Here is a 27,299-nt window from a genome sequence, read left to right as displayed (position 1 = left end):
AAGTTGTAAATGTGAAATCTTTTCTTCCAACCTGGATTTTATGGATTATCCTTGAGTAACAGCAATAGAGAAGCTGTAAGTCAGGAGAACTTCTAAATATTCTACTTCTGAAGCATAGTTCTGGGATTCATTTTTAAATATCTATTTTACAGTTAAAAAAGAATGAGGAAAGTGGATTAGAAAATGAGTCATAATGAGAAAAATGACTGGTTGATGAACGTATGACATTGATTAACGTATGAGATTTGGTAAACAAGACAAAGGAGGGCTTAAAGCAGGTGTTCATCGTTTTAGTGGAAATTGCCAGTGCATAGCTTTTGTCCTATATCCTGAGCACAACTTTGAACTGGGATGGAATGGGAAGCAGAGTTGAAAAAAGATGAAAATAGCAGTCAGCAACACCATAGGAAAAAATATGTATGTATTTGATCTGAAATTCTTCTGCCAAATACTATTTTGAAAAAAATTATGTGGGGAGAAAATGGGTAATAGAAATCCTGGTGGCTGCAAGTTTAAGATTCCTGAAATTTATATCTTCTTCAATATTGACTTACTGCGCCTACCGTCACCACCAACCCTCACCTAGAAAAGCGAAGTAATTGATTAATATTTTTCATCTCTAAAGAACAACTGTATACAGTAATTTAGCTTGCATATAGGCTGTACCTTTATCTTTAGTAGAAATGGTCTGGAAGTTAGTCTGCCTTTCTTTATAAGTTTGCCTGAATAAACAGAGCTATGTGATTTTTATCTATTTGAGCTATATGAATTAATTTCCGGTAATTCCTTTGGGTTCTGAAATTGCATGTAATGACATTGTTTCAAAAATAAAATGTAGACGTAGTTCTCCTTTTCAGTCTTAGAGAATATGGTTACTTTACAAGTAAATATTACATATCACTAAGGAAAACAATTTTGTTTGAAATCTTTCTAAAACAACTTTGTGGTGATTGAAGGAGGAACAGTGATAGTGGGCTCAAATAGGAAATAAGCAAAGTGGGGGATTTGGTTTTGGAAAGTTTTTATTTACAGTTTTATATGGCAAGAAAATGAAGAAATATGATTATAATGGACACTCAAAGTATTTTTTGATAAGTGTTGACCTGACTCATATGTTCCTATTGTCATGATTGATGATAATTGTCATACTTTTGCTTGACTGTGGCATCTCCACTGCAAAAAAAAAATAGGTTAAAAAGACCTGTTCTGTCCTCCAAGGGTTTTACAAGTAGATTCATTTAAACTATTCTTAAAAAAACATTTATTTTCTCTAAGATAATTTTCAGGATATGTTTCAATTGATAAATTCAACTCAAAGCCTTAATTTTAACATTTTTTTATCAAGAGTTGATTAAAACGGTAAAAATATTTTAAGTTGTATTCTAGTTTGAAGAATCTAATTGGATAAAATAAAAATCTTTTTCTCCATACAATTTTGTATTACTCAAAAAAATACAAATGTGAGGTATTAACTGAATCACTTTATATTTTCACTTAATAACTGATTTTACCTTCCAACAGGAGAAAATTCAGATCCAGTTAACACAATCATTTGAAAAAGAGGAGAAGCCCTCAAAAGATGAAGCAGAAAAAGAAAAAGCCAGTGATAAGTTGCCCAGAAAAATGTTATCAAGAGGTTTGCAATTTATTTCTGTGTTTTTTAAACAAAATTTTAGTTTTACTGTCGATAATTCCATCCTTTACCCCTTGAATAATTTTACATAGTGTATTTCTATTAAAAATGATCTCGAACAGACCGAAGGGATGATACTGTTCTGGGCAAAATGGCATAAGGCAGTTCTGCTGAACATCAGTAAGATGCTTTAGCCAAAAAACTGCAACACATGCAAAAGTCACCAAGGAAGATAACTGTCATGATCACTTATTGGTCTGTCTCTTGTATTGAAATAATGGAATCACTATAATTTGAATACTGATTCCACTAAAAATATTATTTTTTTTTAATTCCTTATGATACAGAGAGCTGATGCCAAAATGTTCAGTATCCAGTAAGAATATTCTTGGAAACCTAGAATGTTTATCTTTTATAATAAATTTTAAGGGACTTCATCATATATCATTACAAGTCTATAAAAATGCTTTTTTAATTTATAGACCCAGTTATGTTGACCAGTTTTATAAACAGCATAAGGCTATTACATTTAAGGGGAAGAAATAAACATGAATGTTTGTAAAGAAACATTTTGAAAGCGAGCTTTTTGTGATAGACCCGATCAAATCTAATTAAACATTCTTTCAGAGCTACAGTTCCTGCCTATCTCCAAATTATTGCCTGCACTTATACTTGTAACTGAACTAAGCAGACTCAATTTGCTTCAAACGTAGTTAATTGTCTAAATCATTCTGATTTTTTGCTTGAGACATTTTTGAATATGAGGACTGTGGTGAGTATATAAAAGGATCTTTAAGAATTCAGAACAAATTAAACTGGCACATTTGAGAGATAAATTTTTTTAAGAATGTACATAGACATACAGTTACGTAAATCCGTGTCATGCTCATTATATGGGAGTAGCAAAATTGTGGTCATCTGAATTCATCATAAATTCCATTTTCCTACTTTGTCAGTTTTTTTTCAATGTGGGGCATCTCATTTTATTTTAATATACATCATGTGTAAAGGGAAAGGGATTTGTTTCAAACAACTTTATACTGGGTTTTTGTGTTGTTGTTTTTTAGATTCCAGTCAAGAATACACTGATTCAACTGGCATAGATCTACATGAATTTTTAGTAAATACATTAAAAAACAATCCCAGGTAAAAATTAAATTTATAAGGTTTACATTGCTTCTAGAGTACCATAATTTTGTTATATATGTTTTCATTACTGAGTTAGAATAAGATTAAAATATTTAAAGTACACCAGAAACATTTTAGTTTCTTAGGGCTAAGATGTTGTTGGCCTCTATATGCACATGTATAAATATCTTTTGGCATTATGTATATCACCATGATATAAAGATAATTCATACTCTTTAGGAATTTGGGAAAATACAGAATCACCAAGCTATTTTGACTCTTAATTGAGATGAAGAGTTATCATTAATCATGAAATAGGAGAGAGAGAAATATACCTCATGATAAAGCACTCAACCAGATAACTTAGTGTATTCACTTATAACAAGTTTTTGGACTTAATTGAATGCAGAATTTTTGTTTCTTCTTGCTTAGTTTATAAACCTCCAACCCAAAGATTTTTAAGGTGCTTATTTGAGTCACAAATTTAACTAATTGTGAAGTCCTTTGTTTTGCCGAGGTACTAGATAAATAGATTTAGCTTTTTGACAGGTCATCGACCCCAGTGAGGCAGTCTCCCCACAGAGAGGTTTATCCACAAAATATCTGACCAACATGTTCATGGGGTAGACGACTTGAAGGTTAAGAACCCCTCCTCCAGATGTTAGCTTCCCAGAGTGGTAGTAAAAATTTGTGAAATATTCAGTTCATTGGGTAGGTGCACATGAAAGAAAACAAACAACTCTCTTTAGTGTCATTGAGCCTTATCTCATGTCTTGCTTCAAGATACACCTTTAATTTCATTCAGGATTTATTGTTTCAGTACCGTCTTGATTTCCTATTTTACATTTAACATAAACCCCAAAAGGGGACCCACCAAATTGAAAAGTGATCTCCCTGTAATATGGGCTGAAGATGTATAAGTGTGAGGTGAGGAAGAAGTCAGCCAACTCCGCAAACTTATTCCTCAGCGGTCCCAACTGAAAGGTGAATTCATTAGTCCATTGAACAGGCATTTCTTGGGTATATATCACGTGCTAAGCATTGTGCTAAACACTGTAGATATAAAGATGAACAAAATATAATCTCTGACCCTAAAATATTCACTGTCTGTGTGCTAGAAAAAAAAAAACCCATGATATGTAATTAAAATAGAATAGATGTTGTAAAAGAAGTTTTTCAGTGTGCTTTAAAAGCACAGGGAGGGGATCCCAACCTCTGAAAGGATATGGGAAGGCTTCACTGAAAAGATAATGCCTGAGCTGAGTCTTGAATTCAGAGTGCTTTAAACTGGAACATGAGCGGCACGAGGGAGACAAGAGCATCGCCAGGGCACGGTCGTACGAGAGAGAGGTGGCATATCCAAGCAAAGACGAGATTGTACACTCTGGCTCTAGCAGGGAGGCATGTGGCAAGTGATTGTAGAAAATGAGGCGGAGGGCGTTGTTGAGGAATGAAAGCAGGTTATGCAGTTGTCCTCAACCTAGGATAGTACCAACACACTGGGGTGGTGAATGAGTAAGGAATGCTACTGGTAAGCTAGGGATGCAATGATCGACGAAAAATAGCCTTACTTGAGATGCCAGTAGTTCATCGTTTGAGAAATACTGAGTATGGCATGCTACGTTGAGGAGTCATGACAGAATTTTCAAAAGGGTGAATTTTCAAAAGGGTGATGCTATAATGAGATTTATGTTTTAGAAAGATTACTTTGTCAGTGAGGGGCCAAGATCATAAGCAAGGACTGTGGGTTGACAAACATAGAGAAGAATAGAGAGGAAGGGACACATTCGAAAGACATCTAAGAAATACCGTGGCAGGACTTGGTAATTATTTGGATATGGAAGAGTAGCGGCACGTTGGAGCAGAACAGAACAGCTGCTAGATTTCTGGCTGGACTGACAGCTAGTTCCATTAACAGGGGAAGTAAATAAGGGCAAGCCTGAATGGAGTAAGGCATGTTCTGTTATAAATAAGTATAGTTTGAGGTGCCTGATGGAAAGCCACAGTGAGATGAAGTGTGTCAGCAGTTAAAAGGCTCTGGTTTTCAGGTAAATGAGCCTGGCTGCTGTTATCGGCAGCCATCAGTCTTCAGTAGAAGTGACTCTTGCTTTGTTCTGTGGAAAGGCAACGTGTTAAGGGTAGATGTGAAGGAAGAGACCATGGGTGTTAAAAGATTGCAAAAGAATCATGAGAACGCTTGTCTTAGAAGTCAACCAATCAGCAACAGTATCATGAAAGGTAAAATGAAACAATCCATTAGATTGAGGAACTAGGAAGTTGTTGGCTATTTTAACAAACCATTTCATTTGCGGTAGGATGGTGGAAACTAGAACTCAATAGATTAAGGAATAGGAGCATGGTAGAACATACATAGCTAGTTTGTATAAAATAAGATGGGATCTTAAACAGGCAGAATTTTTCTTTCTTCTGAACCTGTAGGAGAAACATCAATAAGGACAAATATAGAAATCTATATTTATACATTCCAAAATATTTTTCTTTTGTGCAATTCTCTTGTTTTCCTCTATAAATGAAAAAGTTTTAAAGTTATCTGCATATGTGGTTTTTTTTTTTTTTTTTTTTTTGCAGTACACGGGCCTCGCACTGCTGTGGCCTACTCCCGTTGCGGAGCACAGGCTCCGGATGCGCAGGCCCAGCGGCCATGGCCCACGGGCCCAGCCGCCCTGCGGCACATGGGATCCTCCCGGACCAGGGCATGAACCCACGTCCCCTGCATCGGCAGGCGGACTCTCAACCACTGTGCCACCAGGGAAGCCCCATATGTGTTTTTAAAGTGTACAATTTAATGGTTTTTAGTATATTCACAGATACGTGCAACCATCACTACAATCAATTTTAGGACTTTTTCATCACCCCAGAAAGAAACCCTGAACGCTTTTGCTATCACCTCTCTATGCCCTGAACCCTAATCTAGTTTGTCTCTACAGACTTCCTTGTTTTGGATATCTCATGTGAATGAAATCATATGTATGTGGTCTTTTGTGATTGGCTTCATTCACTTAGCATAATATTTTCAAGGTTCATCCATGTTGTGTAGCATGTATTACAACTTTAATCCTTCTGTGTATGCATTTTTATTTGAATAAATATATAGGTGAATCATTCATGTAATGGCTAATGAATAAGTTATTAGTAATGTCAGTGTGGATTAGAAAGTTGTAGCTAATGTTAAATTTTGTGAGAAGCAAAATTTGCCTAAGTGATAGCTCAGTGTTCTCTCAATGAAACACACAATTAATTGCCAGATATACGTGGCACAAAATTAGTAATAAGTCTGGCAAATTTCCATTAGAGCTTTCAAGATTGTTGCTCAGAGATTTCTAAATGTTAAGCAGATTTACTTTTAGTGATACTAAAATTTAGCTAATGTTTTATTTCAAATTTTTTCTTCAGATCATTAATCTTTTATCTTGTTCTCATCCCGATGAATAAACTTAACCTCAGGTGTTAAATAACAGTTTATCTGGAATTCCTGTTTCAAGAAATATTATCGGAAACTATAATAATACTCATTACTAGTTTAGAACCTGGGAACCTGAAGTTGTCCAAGATAGAGTTTACACTCACTCACATGGTTTTTATACCTGTTTTTGTATTGATTTTATACCCGTTTTGTGTAAATTCCACAGTGTACTAAAGAAACATGGACAATATAGGCAACTATATTACATCGCTAATGGAGGGGAGCAGCCCCATGGATAAATCCTGAGAATGGATATTGTAAAAGTAAACTGTATTGTTCTGGGGAATATCGTACAATTGTTCTGTGTTTGAAATATTTCCTAAAATTACTTTTACTGGAGGTAATGTCTGAATCATCTTATTTCTTGCCTGTTGCAGATATTTGACCCAAGTCATGTGGAACATTGGGAAGGGGGTGGTCAGATGGAAGCATTGTTGTTTTCTTCTTTTTTATTTGCCACTTGTATACCAGCTGCACACACTTTCTCTAAAGTCAGTTCTGGTATAATGACTAGAGCACTGGTAACTAAAAGATTCTTGCCCCTTCATTTTCACTTTAGATAGTAGTTTATTGGTCAGTTTGATTGAGATCTTTGTTTTTATTATTTCTTTAATAAATAGACAGCATTTATTGGTCTATTTTTAAACGTTATATGATAAGTTCAATGCGTGCCTACTTTTAGGTTCATGCGCTAATAAACCTTATGCCTTAAGAAAAGGAATTTGTGGATCTGTTAGTTTGATGTATGTAATGCTTCTATAAAGGATTATTAATTTTTAACCTATGGCCATTACCAAAATATCTAACCTTGATTACAGATTTGAAAATTTGGAAACTTAGACCAAGCTATAGATATATCATATACATATACATACATAGTATCATATACATACATACATGTATCATATACATACATAGCTATATGATACAGGCAGGAAGTGTAAATCTTGAGAACTTAGGAAAGCTATTTTCCTAACAAGTTCTACTTTTTACTAACTGAAAATTTCGTAAACTAAGTACGGGAACTTATTTAAATAAATGGCCCAGGTAATAATAGAAAATCCTCTGCAATCCATAGATCTACATGCGAAAGGAAAAAAAAATAAAAACCTGGATTTGTATCAATAGCTAGTAAAATCGTTAGATTTTGTTTACTTTCATGGAGACAACAGAAATTTGTTTTCAATGCCAGTTCATTCACTGAAGAACATTTCACATATCTTAGGCCTGCTGTTGAGCTCAAACAGAGGAAACAAATTTAAATGCACTGTTTCATGAATGCTGAATAAGTTGCCTGCCTCAGATTCCTTTTTTTCCCCCTGCAACAAGTATATAAAATACATTAGGAAAGTTACTGAAAATTATATCATCTCAAGACAAATTGACCCCCAAAAAATTAGAAGAAAAGAGGGTCTTATAGTTAAGTAAATAAGTCCTTTTTTGGGGGAAACCTTATGAAGTAAAAATTTCCCATCCTCCCCCAAAATTTTAAGGAAAAAAATATTAAAAGACATGGATGAAATAATCTGATTAATTTATTCCACACAGTTACATTTGTTGAGCTCCTCCTCACAATTATATAATGGTAATTGTGATAAACGCTATTAAAGGTATGAAAGAAACAGGTTCTAAGAAAGAATATAAGAAGCTGTCCTAGGCAAAGGAAACAGCTTGTTCAAGGAACCAGCTTGGCAATTACAGGGGTAAGCTAAAATGATAAGAGTTTTGTGAGTAAGGGGCAGGAAAAGAAGCTAAAGAGGTAGATGAAGACCAGATCATGCCCACCTTGTAGGCCACATTACAGGTGTTCAGTTATAACCTATGAGCAGTGAGAAACCTGTGATAAATATTTAACCAAGGCCATGACTTGTGTTCACATGTGTGTTTCTAAAAGATTGTTATGGATGCTCCAGGTAGAACAGATTAGGAGGGAACAAGGGAGGATACAGAGAGATAATACACTACTATTACAGTAGTCAAGTCAGAGATCCTGATTGCTTGGATCCAGGGTAGTGGCAGTAGAAATAGAAGAAAAATAGATTGAAGATAGATAAATTTTGCAATAGTAATTAACTGCATAGGAGGATTTTTAAAAGCACAGTAATGGGCCAAAAATGCTTCTAGTACAATATGCCAAGTGAAAGGTAGTGCCACGCTGATAATGCAGAATACTGAAGGAGAAACAGGTTTAGGGGCAGAATTGAATGTTGCTAGAATATGAGTTAAAATGTAATCGTGTTTTCAGCTTTGGGTTTGAAATCACCACATAGGCATGTTATTCTCTTGATTTTTTTCAACTGATATAAAAATATGTATGGTTAATATTACTCAGTTTTTTATAAGACTTCTTCCACAATATAGAGAAAAGATCAAACTCAGAGCTGATGTATAGACTTTCGGGCAACTTAAGCAAGGGCACTGTTTCCTTTTAAAATTTGAGAGGGATCTACTATATAGTGTTTATTTGGGAGGGAAACATTAACCTCTTGGCCTAGTTTTCTTGATCTATAAAATTTTAGGAACAGAACTGAATGATTTGTAAAGCTACTTCTAGCTTTAAGGTTCTTTGAGGGGTTTTTTTTGTTTCTGTTTTGTTTTGTTTTTCCCACATGCGCATGACATTTACAGTGAGCACAGGAATACTCTCTTGAGCCATGTTCTTGGTGTGTGGGCAGGGAGGTCCTTTGAAAGGGAGTGGTACCAGTAACTTATTTTGTAAGTGTGCTAAATAGGACCCTAGTGGTCTAAAGGAGCATGTGCAGGTGTTCCCTAGCGTCCCTATTTATTTTACATGTTGGAGGTCTTTGGTTCATTTTGATTCTTTGTGGGAAAAATTCCCAAAGTCTTAGAAATATATAATAGTGATTTTCAGAATGATTTGAAAAGTCCTCTCCTTCTGAATTAGAGTTAGTAATATAGTTCATACTTCTGTGCTATAGTTCCATTTATAAACTAGCATTGGATTCCCATAGGAGTATTCCTGTTGTTACTGGCATTGCATGTTCTTTAGAGTACTATTTCTATGGAGTTCAGAATAACAAAGTCATGAGCCTGACTAAAGATGTCTGTTTTCCTGCTACCTCTTAGCTTTATTGAGTAGGGAAGTAAGGACTAATATGCTGTTATAATCCATACATTCGCAGAACAGAATCTAATATAGTAATATTTAGCAGATCAAGATATATCTGTTTTAAGAATGGCCACATGATGGTAATTGTTGAAATTGGATGATAGTCTCTCTACAATTGTGTATGTGTGAAATTTTCCATAAAATTTTAAAAAGTCATCTTTTAAAATATTACTTTTTTTTAGAAAGCATGTAAACATTCTAGCATCAAGCTTGTGATGTTCTTCAGTATACAGGTTTTACCCCCCCCCCAAAAAAATAGCCCTGTAAATTCAACATTTATGGTATGATTAGGTCAGTGTTAAATTTTATATATAAGAGTTTTCATATTTTGTTTCAGGGACAGAATGATGCTGTTGAAATTGGAACAAGAAATTTTAGATTTCATTGGTAATAATGAGTAAGTCCTAACCTTTAACAAGAAAATAAATTGTCATCACAGTTCTTCAAGATTTAGTAAATTAGTTTTTCTTCTACTTTTAGGTCTCCACGTAAAAAATTCCCCCCAATGACATCTTACCATAGGATGCTATTACACAGAGTCGCTGCTTACTTTGGATTAGACCACAATGTTGATCAGAGTGGGAAGTCTGTCATAGTAAACAAAACTAGCAATACAAGAATGTAAGTATCAAGAAATGTAGTTATATATTATCTATGTGTTTGATACTACTTTATCTTTCTGTAGCACCTTTTATCTCAGGTTTTCCACATGTTTTAGCAGCCTAATTCAGCTTCGTGACAACCGTATGTGACGGGACCAAAAAGTAGATTTAACTCACAAGGTGTAAAATGCACCAGTCTGGACTGAAATAAGACAGATGAATGAGGATGGGTTTTAAAAAACCCTCAAAGGTCATAATATCAGTAATGTTTAATAATCATTCTCTTGCGGATTTTTGAATTAATATAATTTAGTTACCTGTGGCCAACCTCAGGCAAATTTAAAAAAAAGAGAGCAAACTTTAACACCCTTACATTTAATTAATTTTCTATCAGTTTACTGTCTTTTCCACCTTTGTTTTTGCTCCGTTTCTTCCACAAATCTCAGGACGGTGAGACTTACTGGTTAATCCAGTATCATCCATAATGTTTTGTACCCTTCTGGGCTATGTGTAATTGACTGAGGAAGAAATTTTAAGGAGTTAAGAGGAATCATTTGCTTTAAAAAGTGATACCTGTACAGTATGGTGAAATAGATAATCAGTGCTGATATGTGGGAGCAAAAGGCCCAATGCAGAGGCCTATTTGTGAAGCTAACGCAGTTGAGTTCAGCTAACATTATACTTCGCGGTGGTTTCCTATCAAAAGAATTTTCTATATCAATTTCATATGTGGCGGCAGTGGATCTGTGATAATGAGCAGCAGACAGCTTCAGATGCCATAAATAATGCTTTTCAGTTCATTGTTTTTCTTCCTTCCTTGAAGCTAGACTTCTCAGGGTTCTGTCTATTATGAACCCTTCAGTTTGCACGGTTTATAAATAAATAAATAAGTAAATTCATTAATTTCCTTTTTGTTATAATGGCCTTTACCCTTGTAGCTGTCATATTGTTTGCTTGACTAAGTTGGTTTTCTTCCATTTCAAGTAGTATTTTGTCAACTAAATAGGTATATTGGTGGAAGCTAGTATTTTTAAATGATTGTTACTACAACTAAAATTAAATTAATGAAGACAGATGTCTTTGAAAAGGATCCCATATTTTCAGGGGCATTAAATTTTACCTGCAAATGGGAATCTGATTTAATTTTCCTATGCCTGTCTTTCAGTCTTTTGAAAATATCCTCATCTTTCAGCTTTTTCCTAGTTAGTTGTATCATGGCTAAAGTTGGGTAGTAACCATAACCTACGAGCTGGACTTAAGGTGAACAGAACTCTACTTCATTTAACCAGTACCTTTCAACATTACTCAGAGCTGCTGGATGCCCAAGCATGTGTACATTAGCAGGCATTTTGACTAACATTTCGACTGGTGACTCTCTAAGGTTTTCAATACAGTGTAACCTCAGTTATTTGAATGCTGCAAGTGATGTCAAGGTTCTCTTTATCCAGATCATGAAAAGTTTAGCTAAACGCAGATGTTTATGATGTACTTAAAGAAGAATGGATCAATAGCGTAATTATTACTAGACATTTCAGATCATTGACGTTACACTGTATTCTTATTTTATTTCTTCTGGAATATGAAGAAGGATGTAAATCAGAAAACCTTAGAGATCTGCTCCACAATGAATAAAAACAAACTTGCCTTTTCCTCATAGGCAGATTACCCGCTCCAGCCTTGAACCAGTGGTGTTGTGGATGTCAACAACCCGGTGTCCACTGGGCTGTCTCATTGGAGCGGGAAGTTGGCGATTGCAGGGCAGTAAATTCAGGCATCTATAAAAGACAGAGGTAAGACAGTCTTAAGGTTAGCTGAAATGCCTGCTAATGCTGTTTGGTGTGGGGATCCAGCTGCTCTTAGAAAAGTTGCCAGGCTCTTGGTTAAATCTTATAGTTCATATTGGTATAACCATCTCTTTTTTCACCCAAGTACAGATTCCTTCAATAAGAAAATGTGATTTTGAACAGCTACAGAAATAGTTGATATAAGTAAATGGGGCAATCATGGACAAATAAATAACAACATACTGCCATTGTCAGAACTAAATAGATAATCCTTCAAATTCCTAAAGAAAGCAATCTTTTTCTTATCAGTTTGGTCATGAAATCTTTTTACTCTTTTATTTTTCTCTTTAGTTCTCTGTATCGCTTTATGTGGAGATGTGCTCTGTTTCACTTATCTAAGTATATTTTAAAATAGAGATTTCTTCGGCTTACTTACATAATTCTCATTTTATTTATTTTATTTTATTTTATTTTTATTTTTTTCGGTACACGGGCCTCTCACTGTTGTGGCCTCTCCTGTTGCGGAGCACAGGCTCCGGACGCGCAGGCTCAGCAGCCATGGCTCACGGGCCCAGCCGCTCCGCGACATGTGGGATCTTCCCGGACCGGGGCACGAACCCGTGTCCCCTGCATCGGCAGGCGGACTCTCAACCACTGCGCTACCTGGGAAGCCCCATAATTCTCATTTTAAAATCTTTTGCATCGGGCTTCCCTGGTGACGCGGTGGTTAAGAATCCACCTGCCGATGCAGGGGACATGGGTTCGAGCCCCGGTCCGGGAAGATCCCACATTGCCGCGGAGCAACTAAGTCCATGCGCCACAACTGGTGAGCCTGCGCTCTAGAGCCCGCGAGCCGCAACTACTGAAGCCCATTTGCCTAGAGCCCGTGCTCCACAACAAGAGAAGCCACCACACCACAGCTAAGAGTAGGCCCCGTTCACCACAACTAGAGAAAACCCGCACGCATCAACGAAGACCCAATGCAGCCAAAAATAAATAAACAAAATAAATAAATTTATTTTTTTAAAAAATCTTTTGCATCATTTGACAGGAGGTAGATACAGTACTTTACTAAAAATTCACTAGGTTAAAACAAATATTCAGAAGTGTTAACTTGATTACTACATATTGAAATATCTGGTCAAGTTTGCTGAAAATGTCATTACTGAGGTTTATTTGGTTTAGAAATTTATTTAGGGTATTCATAATATATTATGTGACTACATAATATATATTTAAAGTATATGTAAAAAATTGCTTAGGGGTTCAGTTAGCCTTTATTTCCTCTAAATATATTTTTTATATATCACATATTTCAGTTTTATAATAGGATGGTATTACATCTCAAGAGTGTTGAATGGATTAATTTGTTGAAGCTGAGAATACATTTCAGAAAGTGAAGTTTTATATAATTGTAATTTTCCAAGGGCAACAACCTTGTCTGTCTTCTGGATCTCAGCAGAACTTGCAACATTTCCATAGAGGAAAGACCGGCCAATCAGCCATAAAATATGTTGTTAAGAGTTCATAATCATTTCTTTAGGTTGTAACATTAACCTTCAAAAAGGAACTTCTCTTTTTAACCTATTTCAATTAATATAAAACAAAGATGTACCCTGCTGTAATTATGAATTCTTGGTAACTTGGTTGCATTTTGAAGTAGTCTCTTAAGCTTTATTAAATTCAGCCACAAAATATTTGATTAACACCAAACCAGGTACTATAGGAATGTAACATAAAATACTGTGCTATACTTTTTTCTTTGTCCCAGAATTGTTTCTTAGATTTAGAGGAGGCAATGCAAAGATGATATACAGGCTTTGAGTCTTACATACCAGGGCTCCAAGTATGGCTCAGTCATGTACTTGCCCTTTGACCTTGGACCCTTGCTTTAGCCATTTGAACCTCAGTTTTCTCAGTAATATAATAATAACAAACTTCTACTGAGTGTTTACTGTTTTAAGTGCTGGTCATCTATTAATTCATTTCATCTTCACAACAGCCATATGAAGTAGGTACACTGTAATTCCTGTTTACAAGTGAGGAAACTAGGGGAAATAAAGGCTAATAAGTAACTTGTGTAAGTCCTAAAGCACAACTAAGTGTTAAAGCTGAGTATTTGAACCTTAGCAGTCAAATTCCAGAGCCCACAATGTATTTCATACAGCCTTTCAGTCATGACATGGGGTAGTTAATATTTTCTCATAAGATTGTTTTGAGGAGTAATTGAGATAACATAAGTATCTATTAATGGCACTAGTGAGTGGTAACTTATATTTATCACCTTCTATAAAGCGTTATATTTAACTTTTCTGTAAATATTTTGTATTACCTCTTTTGTTCCCTTGGTTTTTGCTTTTTTTTTTTAGACCTGATCAGAAATTTAATGAACATATTAAGGATGATAAAGGTGAAGACTTTCAGAAACGATATATCCTCAAGAGAGATAACTCTAGCTTTGACAAAGATGATAACCAGGTAACCTAGCATGACTAGAGCATTTTTATAGGTGCTGGACTTATACCAGCAGACCATTTTCCCAAGATTAATTGTTCTCTTTTCTTCAGATGAGAATACGTTTGAAAGATGACAGAAGAAGCAAATCTATAGAAGAAAGAGAAGAAGAGTACCAGAGAGCTAGAGACCGAATATTTTCCCAAGATGTATGTTCTAACTTATATTTAGCCCTTCATGTGTAAATATATGCTAATTGCATTATAGGGGTTCACTCCTCCCTCAATCTATTGATCACATATACTTCTAACTACATTTGTTACATATAAAGTCACCCCTTTAGAAATACTGCAGTCTGTCTTGTTCATGTTAATGATTTAGTAGTTTATAAAATACTACTTTGCACCAGTTGTATAAACTTTTCAAAAGTTGAAAGCAGATCGACTAAGGAGTAGTATATTAGACTGAGTATATAGTTTATGTAATATTTTTTTCTTCCAGACTTCTCACAGAGTTGAGATTTTTAGAACATTGGTCACTGTCTACAAAATCATGTACTCTAAATCCTACTTGTTAGTGGACTTTTCTTGATAAATAACTTGTTTCTTCTTTTAAAATACAGCTAATTGATTTTTCAGTTTAATATTTGTTTTCTACTTTATAAGTGATTATATGGAAGAGATCTTTGTTGTTGTTGTTGTTGTTGTTGTTTTTTGGCTGCTCTGTGCGGTGTGTGGGATCTTAGTTTCCTGACCCGGGATCCAACCCACACCCACCGCTTTGGGAGCTTAGAGTCTTAACCATTGGACCACCAGGGAAGTCCTGGAAGAGATCTTTTAAGTGGCTGATTACTTTACACATATATTTAAGGGAGAATCAGTTTGATTTTACCAATATCTGTTAAGCACCTGCTCTGTGCAGTACAGGGTACTAGTCAAGGATATAAGAATATATGTAGGGCTTCCCTGGTGGCACAGTGGTTGAGAGTCCGCCTTCCAATGCAGGGGACGTGGGTTCGTGCCCCGGTCCGGGAAGATCCCACATGCCGCGGAGCAGCTGGGCCCGTGAGCCATGGCCCCGGAGCCTGTGCTCCACAACGGGAGAGGCCACAACAGTGAGAGGCCTGTGGACCACAAAAAAAAAAAAAAAAAAAAAAGAATATATGTAATTTGTGTTAATACCACCAGAGATAGAAGTTAGCTCTGTATTAAAAAAAAAAAAAAACGTAAATGACATTAAAATCTAGACTGTCAGTTAAAACTTTATAATATTCAACAAATCTTATTGATCATGTATAGTAGGTGCTGTGCTGGGCACTGGAGAACATATCCATGGACATTTACATTAATTTATCTCCCAAACAACCCTATATATGGTAGATACTATCACTGTTTTTATTTTATAGATAAGTAAACTGAGGCTCCAGGAAACTAAGGAAAATAGACAAGGATCATCCAGCTAGAAAATGCCAGAGTTGGGATTTCAGCCCATGTCTTCTGAACTCAGAGCCTAACCTAGATCTGTTTCCTCTCTCTAGTTTGTAAGATGGATGAGGTCTTTACCCATGATGAGTATTCAGATAATGACAACATGGTGTGTGATTTGTATAGAAACGTGAAGGTAAAATAAGGAACACAGCAGAGAAGCACCACAAACCAGAATTGAGGAGTGAGAGGGAGAGTTAGCTTCCAAGAGAAGAACTGAAGGAGTGAAGTATTCCGTGTCCAGGGTCAACATCTGCAGCGAGCCAGAGATAAAGGAGAACTTGACACATGAGGAATTTAGAGATTCAGAGTACCTGGATTGTAGCCTAGGTGACAAGAATTGAGGGACGTTTCAATTGGAGAAATAAGCAGGAAGCAGGTGACTTGCTCCTGAAAGCTAGTTAAGGAGGTTGGGGCTTTTAGCTAGAGCAGGGGTCAGCAAACTTTTTCTATAATGGGACAGATAATGAGTATTTTAGGCTTTTCAAGCTATATAGTCTTTATTGCAACAACTCAAATCTGCCATTTTAATATGAAAGCATCCATAGATAATACACAAATGAATGGGCATGGCTGTGTTCTGATGAATGTATATTTACAAAAACAGGTAGCTGACTGTAGTTTGTGGACCCCTGTGCTAGAACGAAGGGGGCTATTAAGGAGGGAACAGGCGTGATCAGATTGATATTTTAGAGAGATAGCTATGGCTTCTGCTGTTTAAATTGGATGAAAAGAGCAAAACTGGTAGCTGGAAAACTAGAAGACTGTTTGTAATAATACAAGATGCAAAACAGATGGTTGCCTGAGTTAGGTTAATAGCACTGGAGGATTTTGGCTGTAAGCTACATTGAGGCGTAGCTGCTAGTTCACTGCTACAGCTACTGCCAAAGCACAGGTGATCAAAATATTTGTTGAGTGAAGGAGGTGGAATCTACAGACAGGTGTATACTTCGAATATGTAATAGTGAAAATGGGTTCACTTGTTAGATATTTGAATTTCAAGCTACTTTGTACAACAAAAATGAATGGCTTCAAAAATGTGTATCTGTTAAAAATAAGCATAGTATCTCCAAGCCAAAATAATTTTTCATTGTCACTTATTTTGCAACTTATCACCATGTTTGATTTGAGGGGTGAGGGTAACTACTTTTTTAAAATTGTTACACGATTTTTGTTGTCATCGTTAGTTTCCAGATGGCGTTATCCGACAAATGCTCAACTTTTTATATCTGTTCTTTCTTTCTAGTCCCTGTGTTCCCAAGAGAATTATATTATTGACAAAAGGTGAGGGGCTTTTTAACATTTGTTTTGCTAAGTGTCTCACTGATGCTAATAAAAATAAAAATGTTTTAAAAAAAATAAAAATGTTTTATGAAAATGCCAACAGAATCCAAGATGAGGATGCTAGTAGCACCCAGCAGAGGCGCCAGATATTTAGGTATTGGAAGCATGTTTTCGTGCAGTACACAGCATTGAATATTTAAAGCATTTTTTAAATAATTTTCCTTTTTGTCTCTATTAGCTTTTCAAAGTTTTATTTCTAAATTACAGAGTTAATAAAGATTCTTCAGGGAGATCAACAAATAGCCATCAAAGCAGCACTGAGAACGAGTTGAAGTACTCTGAACCACGACCCTGGAGCAGCACGGATTCAGACAGCTCTCTCCGAAACTTCAAGCCCGCTGTAACCAAAGCCAGCAGCTTCAGTGGAATTTCAGTTCTGACAAGAGGTGATAGTTCTGGAAGCAGCAAAAGCATAGGCAGGCTTTCAAAAACAGGTATAAATATCTGTCTAGAACTGTGCAGTCAAAACATTAGTTTCCCTAATGTTGTCTTAGCTCTTTATTCATCATGTGGCTTCTGTAATTATCCTAAAATATAGGATTCCTACCAGCAGTACATTGAGCACCTCCAAAGTACTTAAGAGGTAACACGTTTACTGACATTAGGATTTATTCTCTGAGTGAGAGAGATTTACAGAAGGCATCTTTCCTTACCTAGGATTAGTTAACATTGATTGCATTTTCAGCTAATACTGTCATTAGCTGAAATTCAGCTAGTACTATCATATTATTGAGTGCATTTCATGATAAAGTTCATTTGCCATTCCAAAAAAAACATATAAAACTGCTGAGTTTTTGAGGAATTTAAAAACTAAAGACATATAATACAATGTAATTATTATGGATAAGTAGAAATTTCAATAACATTCTCATTCTACTAGCTTCTTTGCTTTTAGATTACATAACTTTTAGGCTCCTAGCATTTTTCTCTTTTCACTTTCACTGGCTTCGATACTAAAGTTCATGTCTCTTTTAGGATCCTCACGGATCTTTATTTGTATCCCAAAATAAGCATGAAAATCAGCAGAAATGGCTCTTTATCCTTTCGGGTAAAGCCTAGATATATGGTTTTACACAGATAACAATTGAAGGGAGAGGTGTAAATTTGAAGGTGACAGAGTAAATTTTTCTCATCTCTGACTGTAATTCAGTACTTTAAATTCTTAAGGTTTGTGAATTGCACTTGTCATCTTTTTAACTTATAATGTGTATATTTAAAATGTCTTAGTGTATATGATAGACTCTTGCTAAAGATAGGTAAATGAATATAAGAAATATGCATATGTACCAAATATGCATTTATTTGATAAACGGTCAGTCATCATGTCATCATAACAGGAAAAAAAACTACTCATCTGTTGTGAGAAAGTCATTTAGACACACAGCCAAATGAAAACATTTTTTTAAATTTATTTATTTATATTTTTTTGCTGCATCGAGTCTTAGTTATGGCACGTGGGATCTTTTGTTGCGGTGCGCAGGCTCCAGACTGCACAGGCTCTGCACAGGCTCAGTAGTTGCAGCGCACGGACCCAGTTGCCCAGCAGCATGTGGGATCTTAGTTCCCTGACCAGGGATCAAACCAGTGACCCTGCATTGCAAGACATATTCTCAACCACTAGACCACCAGGGAAGTCCCTAAAACATTTTTAGAACATGTACTATTTATAATCTATATTATCTTCAGAGATGAAAATAAATATTTAATTCTTTTATTAGGAAAAAACTTTTTTTCATATAGTTCTTGGAGATAGTCATTTTTGGCACAACTTAAAATAGAAGTTATCCTTCCGAGGCAGTCGCTGTAGTGTATCATATTTGTTTATGTCATTCATTAAAAATTAATTCTCCATCCCAGAGTCAATTCTGTTATTCAAAACCTAATTAACTATTTACATCATCAAAATCTTTTCTTTTCTTTCATTGTCTCATTGTCTACCTTAAGCCATTATACTGAAAGTCGGTGACTTCTTCAGTCTCCGTATAATAGAAAATTAAGTAGATTGGAGGCAGGAAAGCAGTTAAAAATAAATTATCAAATTAGCTTATTAAGTACAGTGAGAAATAAATTTTAAGCTGATGCTAATGTAAGTACTTGGAATATTTTTATTCTACCTTTGTCCCTTGCTATGATAAAAAATTGAAAGTTGACTTTACGTTACAGGAAGATGCTATGATTACGAGCTGAAAATGAAAGTCTGCAGTGAAACCTGACAGTTGTTTCTCTTGATAGAGAATTATCATTTTTGATATTTCCTACACTACTCTTAATCTTTCTGTGTTCTTATAGATAAGGGGTTTCTGATATAAGAGGTTTTGGGCATTTGGCTGTGCTAAGTTCTTTGTCCTGGGGGAAAAATTATAATCTGTATATTCCTAGGTGTTAATCTAAAAGGTAACAATATACATAACTTTGTCCTTTTGGGAATGTGGGTAATGTGTTTTTTGTGGCTGTCTGTGGCTGCTGTTACTGGGTTGGCCAAATAGTGCCTTCGGTTTTTAAGTAAAAATAAAAGACACATTTTTCATTTTCACCAAGAACTTTATTGAACAACATATTCACCGTTCCATTGCCTTCTGCCATTTTTCAGGCAACTTCATAATTCCATCTTCCCAAAACTTTTTATCTTTTTGAGCAAAGAACTGTTCCAGGTGCCTTTTACAGTCTTCAAGAGAATTGAAATTTTTTTCCATTAAGAGAATTTTGTAAAGACTGAAATAAATGGAAATCCAAAGGTGCAATGTCTGGTGAATACGGCAGATGAATCAGAACTTCCCAGCCAAGCTGCAACAGTTTTTGCCTGGTCATCAAAGAAACATGCCATCTTGCGTTACCTCGATGGAAGATTATGTGTTTTCTGTTGACTAATTCTGGACGCTTTTCTTCGAGTGCTGCTTTCATTTGGTCTAACTGGGAGCAGTACTTCTTGGAGTGAATTGTTTGGTTTTCCGGAAGGAGCTTATAATAGAGGACCCCCTTCCAATCCCACTATTTACACAGTCACCTTCTTTGGATGAAGAGTGGCCTTTGGTGTGGTTGGTGGTTCATTTCACTTGCCCCATGATCTCTTCCATTCCACGTTATCTTATAGTATCCACTTTTCATCGCCCGTCACAATGTGTTTTAAAAACGGAACGATTTCGGGACTTCTTGGTGGCGCAGTGGTCGAGAGTCCGCCTGCCAATGCAGTGGACGCAGGTTCATGCCCCGGTCCGGGAAGATCCCACATGCCGCAGAGCGGCTGGGCCCGTGAGCCATGGCCGCTGAGCCTGCACGTCCGGAGCCTGTGCTCCGCAACGGGAGAGAGGCCACAGCAGTGAGAGGCCCCCATACCGCAAAAAAAAAAAAAAAAAAACCGATTTCATTACATTTCAGTAGAGAATTTCATGTAGAAATACAGTCGAGAAGGTTTTTTTCACTTAACTTACGTGGAACCCAAACATCAAAGCGATTCACATAACCAGGCTAGTGCAAATGATTTTCAATGCTTGATTTGGATATTTTGAGTATGTCACCTATCTCCTATGTAGTATAACGTTGATTGTTCTCAATTAACGTCTCAGTTTGATCGCTGTCAACTTCAACTAGTCTACTCAGCTCTGGAGTATCGTCCAGCAGGAAATATCCATCACGAAAGTTCGCAAACCACTTTTGACGTATTCGATCAGTCGCAGCACCTTCTCCATACACGGCACAAATCTCTTTTTGCGTTTCAGTTGCGTTTTTACCTTTTTTCAAATAATAAAGCATAATATGCCGAAAATGTTGCTATTTTCTTCCATCTTCAATATTAAAATGGCTTTACAAAAATTCACCAATTTTGGTAAGTTTTTTTTTAACTGCAGCTGTCACATACAGTCTAACAAACTTGTTTCAAATAAAGTTAAAGAGAACTAAGTGCTACTAGAGCCATCTTACGGGAAAAAACCGAACGAATCTTTTGGCCAACCCAGTATTATAGACTTGCTTTAGTTGCATGCTTTGGCTATGACTTCTCTTGCAACTTATGTGATCAGTTTTGCTGTATTAAACATGTTCTTGGTGGAGAGGGGAAGCAAAATTGTACAGTAAGTCAAAAATAGTTCATGCTTTTATGTGGTAACTGCATGTTATGCAATGTGAATTTTATTGTTACTTATTTAAAACCTGCGTTTTTATATGAGGTTTAAAAAATTCCCTCTTTTTCATTACTCCTCCCCTAGGTTCTGAGTCTTCTGGTAGTGTAGGGTCATCTACGGGCTCTCTCTCTCACATCCAGCAGCCTCTTCCAGGTACAGCTCTCAGCCAGTCTTCTCATGGCGCACCTGTCGTCTATCCAACTGTCAGCACTCATAGTTCTCTTTCCTTTGATGGTGGCCTAAATGGGCAAGTCGCATCTCCTAGCACTAGCTTCTTTTTGCTTCCCTTGGAAGCGACAGGCATACCACCTGGCAGTATTCTGATCAACCCACAAACAGGTTGGTATCCAGAAAAAGGTTTATTTCAGTTGAGATATCAGGAGTTATCTGAAAACTAAAGAATATGTATTAAATGTATTATCTGTATATGCATTGTCAGCTTTTTATATTTCATGTGTGATTAGCATTTTCCCTAGAACTTTAATAAAAACACTTTATGCTAGAGAATGTTAAAAGACATTTATATCAGAAAGTATTTTTCTCCTTGTGACATCCATGACATCATCTTTTAGGCCAAATAATTAAGAAACAATTCATTTCCTAGAAATGGGACAACCACCTTTGAAAGAACTTTATTTGATAGAACAGTTTTACCGTGGGAAAAATAGTATGCATTTCATGAAGAAGGAGAACGTTAGCAGCTCTTACTTCTTACGTAATGCGGTGGAAAGAACCCATAAGTAATTGCTCTTCTGAATATGGTAACTGTTTTCTACTTAGGAAAAGCTAAAGAACATCTTATTAGTAGTGAAAGAAAATAGATAGTCGTTATGAATTAATATTGACAACACATTCTTTGCAATTAGATAGTACTTTGTATTTATTGAGTGTTTATCATGTGTCATGTACTGTGTTATGTGCTTTAAATACATTACTTATAGCAACCCTGTTAGGTAGGTGAAATCTACATTTACAGATAAGGAAACTGAACTTCAGAGAGATTAAGAAACTGCAGTCATAATACATTTCATTATGTATATTGGCAAAAATGACTTATATTGAGAAAATAAAATTTTTTTTAAATGGCAAGAAGTTTTGGTTTCTAATCAAAATAACATAGCCCAATCATATGGTAAGATAATGAAAATAACCTTAAGTCATTCAATAACTTTCCTTAAAGATTCAGATTTAGCTAATGTGGTCATATCAGCATGGCAGTAGTTGGGCAAGGTAGATACAGGTGAGAGTGTCAGAGTCTCTGAGTGTCCTGAAACCTGCCTTTTGTTTGTTGTAGAAAAAACCATGGCTGGGAACTTGTTACCTTCAGATTTCATTTGCATCTCTTTTTTAAGATAAAGTACTCAAACTTTTGTTTCTGTTGTAAAAATGGAATTAGCGTAAATAACTGACTCTTCAGAAACTCAGTTTTTGCTTTATAACCGTTATCTTCTGATCCTTCAAGTCTATTATATTACTAAACTTCCTGTTTTCCTGGGGCAGAATATAAGATGATTTAATATTTTACTATTTTCTATTATTTTTAATTCAGAATATTAGTTAACATGGTTTTGGTAACGTGGAAGCTTCATTTGAGTAGAAATGAGAAACTAAGCAACCTGAAATTAAATTGTATGCTTAATTTTAAATTAGCCCAAAAGTGATCTCTTTGTTTTTGAGAACAGCATCACCACACATCCAGCTTTTTTCACACAATCCTTAAGTTACTTTTAAACATGATTTCACTCAAGTCTTCTCTACCATTTTTTTTTTCAAAATTATTTATAACAATCAACAAATATCCAGCATGGCTTGCTTTTAGTTATCTATAACCATCACATAAATTATCAGGAAATTAACTGATGAAAATAATTTGACTTTGGAGAATTCTTTCCACTTGACAGCAATGGAACAGTGTATTCTGCTTTCCCAAATATTATTTTATTATATGTCACAAGTTTATTTTAAAGAGAGGATGTTTTGAAGGCAGTTTAAGACACATAGATATTCTTCCCATCCTAAAAGGGTATGTAGTCAATGATCTCTTTATTTCACATAGTCCTTTCATTTTTCTTTCTTTCTTTTTTTTAATAATCTAGTGTGTTTTTTTAAATCATTCAGTGTATAGCAAGGAAAAATACTACTCTTTGAATCTGTTTATGTGTACATTGAAAAAGTCTGGAAGGAAGGTATCCAAATTGTTGATGATAAGATTATGGGGAATTTATTTACTTTCTGATCTGTATTTGTTAGTTATTCTGTATTTGTTAGTTATTTCTAAGAATATTACTTTGCATAATAAGAAAAACTTGTTTAGAATGTATGTGTAGAGAGTTACTTAAAAGTATTCCTCCCGTAATTGGTAACCAATAAGAATAAGCCTCAAGATCAGTACTAAAGTTCTCTCTCGTTTTATTTCTTACCTATGAGTAAAGCTCATTGGAAGTGAAAGGAAATTTTTTTAGAAAATTATTTAGAATTTTTAAATTATTTTCTACTTTTAACAAGTTAGAAGTTATAAAATAAGGACACTGCCATCAACTCCACAATTTGAAATTTGAAGTTATCAACCATTTTAATTTTCATCAGCTTTTAATCTTACTAGTTAAATATATGCAGTGTGACCTGTAAATTAGATATTTCTTACCATCTAACAGGCTAATTAATAAATTTCCAGTATCCCAAAGTCAAGTATTTTTTTTTCCCCTTGAAACTGAAATGTTACACAATCCTGTAACTCAATCCCTTGAGCAAGATGTGTTTCAGAATTGAGTTTCTTGGAAAATACTGTGTCGTATGAAACAACTCAAGTGGTTTCTGGCACGGCACCCCCATAGTAAAACACCGCAGCAAAAATTTTGAATATTTACTCTAAGTGGGAAATATAAAGACTATTAATAGGCTCGTGTAAGGTCAGGCTTTGCTTTCCAAGGTAAGAAAAGCTTTTGGTTTCCAGAACCTTGACGCTTTTGGAATTATGAATCAGGACTGCAGACATGTGCTGTAAGTTGTCTGTAGAGAGACCTATATTCGGTCTCCATCGTAAATGATCTTTTGTTCTTCCTTTTTAAAATTTTCAGGTCAGCCCTTCCTAAACCCAGATGGGAGTCCAGTTGTGTGTAGCCCTCCTGTGACTCAGCAGCCAGTTAGAGCCCAAGTGCCTGGACCTCCACAGCCGCCTCTGCCAGCACTGCCACCTCAGCAGCAAGCAGCCCATCACATCTTCTCACAGGTGCACACGTCCACGATTACACAATGCTAAGTTCACCTGCCTTTGCATATTTGTGACTAAAGTCACTAATTAGAATCGAGAGAGCCCAAGTAAGTGTCTCTTAGAACTTTAGTATTCTCCACCAGTGATGTCCTACTCATCGCTCGTAGGAAGAGAGGTTAACTTCAAGGGCTTTTCTGCTAATGAAAACAGAATATATATTGGAAGGAAGGGAAATTTTTATCTCACGACCCTGTATGGTGAGTATTTTATACCTGCATTTCACAACAGCAGGCAAGGGACCAGAGGAATAAAAAGCAAAACTAAGATAGTTCATTACCCCAGTGAGCAAAGTGAGTTGTTCTAAGATTCAACAGATCAAGCACTTAGAAGAAACTGAGTTGACTCGCCTCGCTACAAGGTACTCTCCACCCCACCTGCTCTGTGAAAGATAAAGACAGAAACATTGATTTAGAATTCTCAGTAGTACTCTTAATAATATCTTGAATTTGTATAAATGTTTAGAGTTTACACATGCATTTTCACATTCAAGCTTTTCCCCTGTAGATGTGTTACTCATTCTTGCTGAACTTGACTATACTAGTGTAAATTCTTACTTTCATTCTATCTTTTAAAGGTTGTGTAGCATATCAAAGGCAGTTTGTACAGTTATTTGCACCTCTTTTTCCCTGGAAGACGATCTAAATATTCCACTGGTGAGAACATGCAGAGTAATGTTTTGAGAAAGAAGTATAGTGATAAACTTGAACTGGAGAAATTTCATTAGTTTTATTCACAAGTTATATTTGTACTGCAGGGGTGAAAAATGTATGAGCAGTTTGATAAAGTTATCAAATATTTTTAAACTAATGCAAATAATTATTGCTCTGGCAATTAAGACTTGTAATACTGGGCAAGGCAGTTTCTCTGCAGTAGGACTTCAAGGTGTTTGATGCATTTCCAAGACCATACAAATGAATTCATATATGTAGAGGAAACTGTCTAAAACTACTTCCAAAGACTCCCATACCTACTTCCCAACCCCGTTTGATTACATACACTCAGGTACATATTAAACTACATAAAACTCCCTCCCTGGCCTTCTCTGCCTTGGTTTCATTCAACTTGGTCTTGAAGTGTTTCCCTTTCATCTGCTATTGTGTGGTCATCTTTGCAGTGCTGTGAATTTCACCAGGAGCTTTATAGGGCTGATTTTCATTTGATTTAATTCAATGGAAATAATGTTAGTCAGGCACCTTCAAAAAATCCTAAGGGTTTAATCTGTGGTTATATGTTTCAGATTATTATCTCTTAGAAATAGCTTTGCCTGATTTAGCTTTAAAAGACAGTCCTAAGTGAAGATGTAGGCAGCTTAGTTTAGAAACGCTGTCTTAGGGCTTTCCTGGTGGCGCAGCGGTTGAGAGTCCGCCTGCTGATGCAGGGGACATGGGTTCGTGCCCTGGTCCGGGAAGATCCCACACGCCGCGGAGAGGCTGGGCCCGTGAGCCATGGCCGCTGAGCCTGCGCGTCCAGAGCCTGTGCTCCGCAATGGGAGAGGCCACAACAGTGAGAGGTCCGCATACCGCAAAAAAAAAGAAATGCTGTCTTAATAGACTATAACTTGAAATATTGGGGTATGCCTCAAACTCCATGGCTGTTTTTCCTGGCATTGCTTCAGGTGTTTCTGGTAATTCTTCGTCAAATACAAGAATAGAGAATTGATGAACAAATGATACTCAGTAGCGATCTCTTGCACACTGAGATAATCCATCCATGAAATTTCAAATAACCAAACACAGTAATGCTGTGATTTCCAAAGCCTTCAAATGGGCTGCGTTCTTGAAACCAGTCACTTTAAGTGGATGCTATTTTACAGCCAGTTGCAATTTAAGTAAGAAAAAGGAAGTGCTAACGCTTTTTCCTTTCTACTTAGTGTCAGAATTTCACTTTGATCAGCCAGTCTTCTAGCCCACGTTTTTCTCATTACCACTTGACACTCTAGCAGACATTAAGTCCTACCCTTAGTGCTCACAGTGTTCTCCTTTCTTTTACGCCCCAGCAGACTAAGGCTTTTGTTTCATCTGACACTGACCTAGTAGGTCACGGTTTCTGGAAGAAAGTTGTGTCTTAATGGTTGTCTGACTTAATAACACATTATATAGCTTGTACTTGGTAGTTTTAAAGCCACAACACCTCATTTAGTGTGATATGTGCTGTCATCCATTAGGAAGCTTGCTAATTTCTAGTCAAGAGGTTAGTGAGGAACCAGTGGCTACTCTGTAGATTTTCAGCTTATACTTTTTTTAGTATGTTAGCTCTAGAATTTTTTGTGGAATTCTAAACTAATCTAAGCCTTTCATTTTTTCCAGAAACTGTTGTGTTGATTTTGTGGTGGAAGGGCAAACTCATCATTATACATCTTAGTCCTAAGAATTTCTCCTTATCTAGATTATTCCCTGTTAATTTAGTTAATTTTAGTTCCCAAAATTAACTAAATCTTATTTAGTTACTGTATACTAAATAAGTATACTGTTTGGAGATATTGTCCAGGGAGATTCATGTATGTATATTGTAACCAAAACTAAGAGTTTTCATTAGATAAAATGACTTGGGTTCCTCCAGTGCTTGTTTAAATGGTTGTATACAGGTCACTTAATTTCCCTTAACCTGATTGCCACCTGAATGGTAGATTATGATAGTCATTAAACCAATATATATATTGTCCTTTGTAATAAACTATATAAATGTAAGACTGGGAAACTAAATGCCATTATTAGCCTATAGATGGCCAGCTGTATTCCCTAAAATTTAGAAAGGATTGAAACCTCTTTCATGTTTCAGAACACCTGTGTTTTGAGTGCCCTTGGGAAACATAAAACTTAAAATTTTTTTTCTCTGAAATGCAGGAGTATTTCGTTAGTAAAAAGAAT

The 27,299-nt window shown here is 35.9% G+C and overlaps 1 protein-coding gene across 8 annotated transcripts in view; it reads left to right on the top strand.

The window, feature by feature from the left end:
• R3HDM1 (R3H domain containing 1) overlaps window positions 1-27,299 on the top strand; it is a 181,579-nt gene that overhangs the window by 88,903 nt on the left and 65,377 nt on the right. For 5 of the 8 annotated variants that reach the window (XM_060152980.1, XM_060152979.1, XM_060152978.1 and 2 more), the window contains 11 exons: window positions 1,522-1,636; window positions 2,701-2,779; window positions 9,713-9,772; window positions 9,856-9,996; window positions 14,131-14,239; window positions 14,329-14,424; window positions 16,946-16,983; window positions 17,087-17,137; window positions 17,251-17,477; window positions 21,246-21,500; window positions 24,239-24,390. In XM_060152980.1, coding sequence (XP_060008963.1) covers window positions 1,522-1,636; window positions 2,701-2,779; window positions 9,713-9,772; window positions 9,856-9,996; window positions 14,131-14,239; window positions 14,329-14,424; window positions 16,946-16,983; window positions 17,087-17,137; window positions 17,251-17,477; window positions 21,246-21,500; window positions 24,239-24,390 — 1,323 coding nt within the window. The remainder of the gene's footprint in view (window positions 1-1,521; window positions 1,637-2,700; window positions 2,780-9,712; window positions 9,773-9,855; window positions 9,997-14,130; window positions 14,240-14,328; window positions 14,425-16,945; window positions 16,984-17,086; window positions 17,138-17,250; window positions 17,478-21,245; window positions 21,501-24,238; window positions 24,391-27,299) is intronic. The other 3 variants (XM_060152983.1, XM_060152981.1, XM_060152977.1) reach the window with 2 other exon arrangements.

This window comes from Lagenorhynchus albirostris, chromosome 6, assembly GCF_949774975.1.
Source record: "Lagenorhynchus albirostris chromosome 6, mLagAlb1.1, whole genome shotgun sequence".
In the NCBI taxonomy this organism is placed as follows: Eukaryota; Metazoa; Chordata; class Mammalia; order Artiodactyla; family Delphinidae; genus Lagenorhynchus; species Lagenorhynchus albirostris.
The sequence above is the reverse complement of the archived record's forward strand: the minus strand, read 5'-3'. Positions and strand labels throughout refer to the sequence as shown.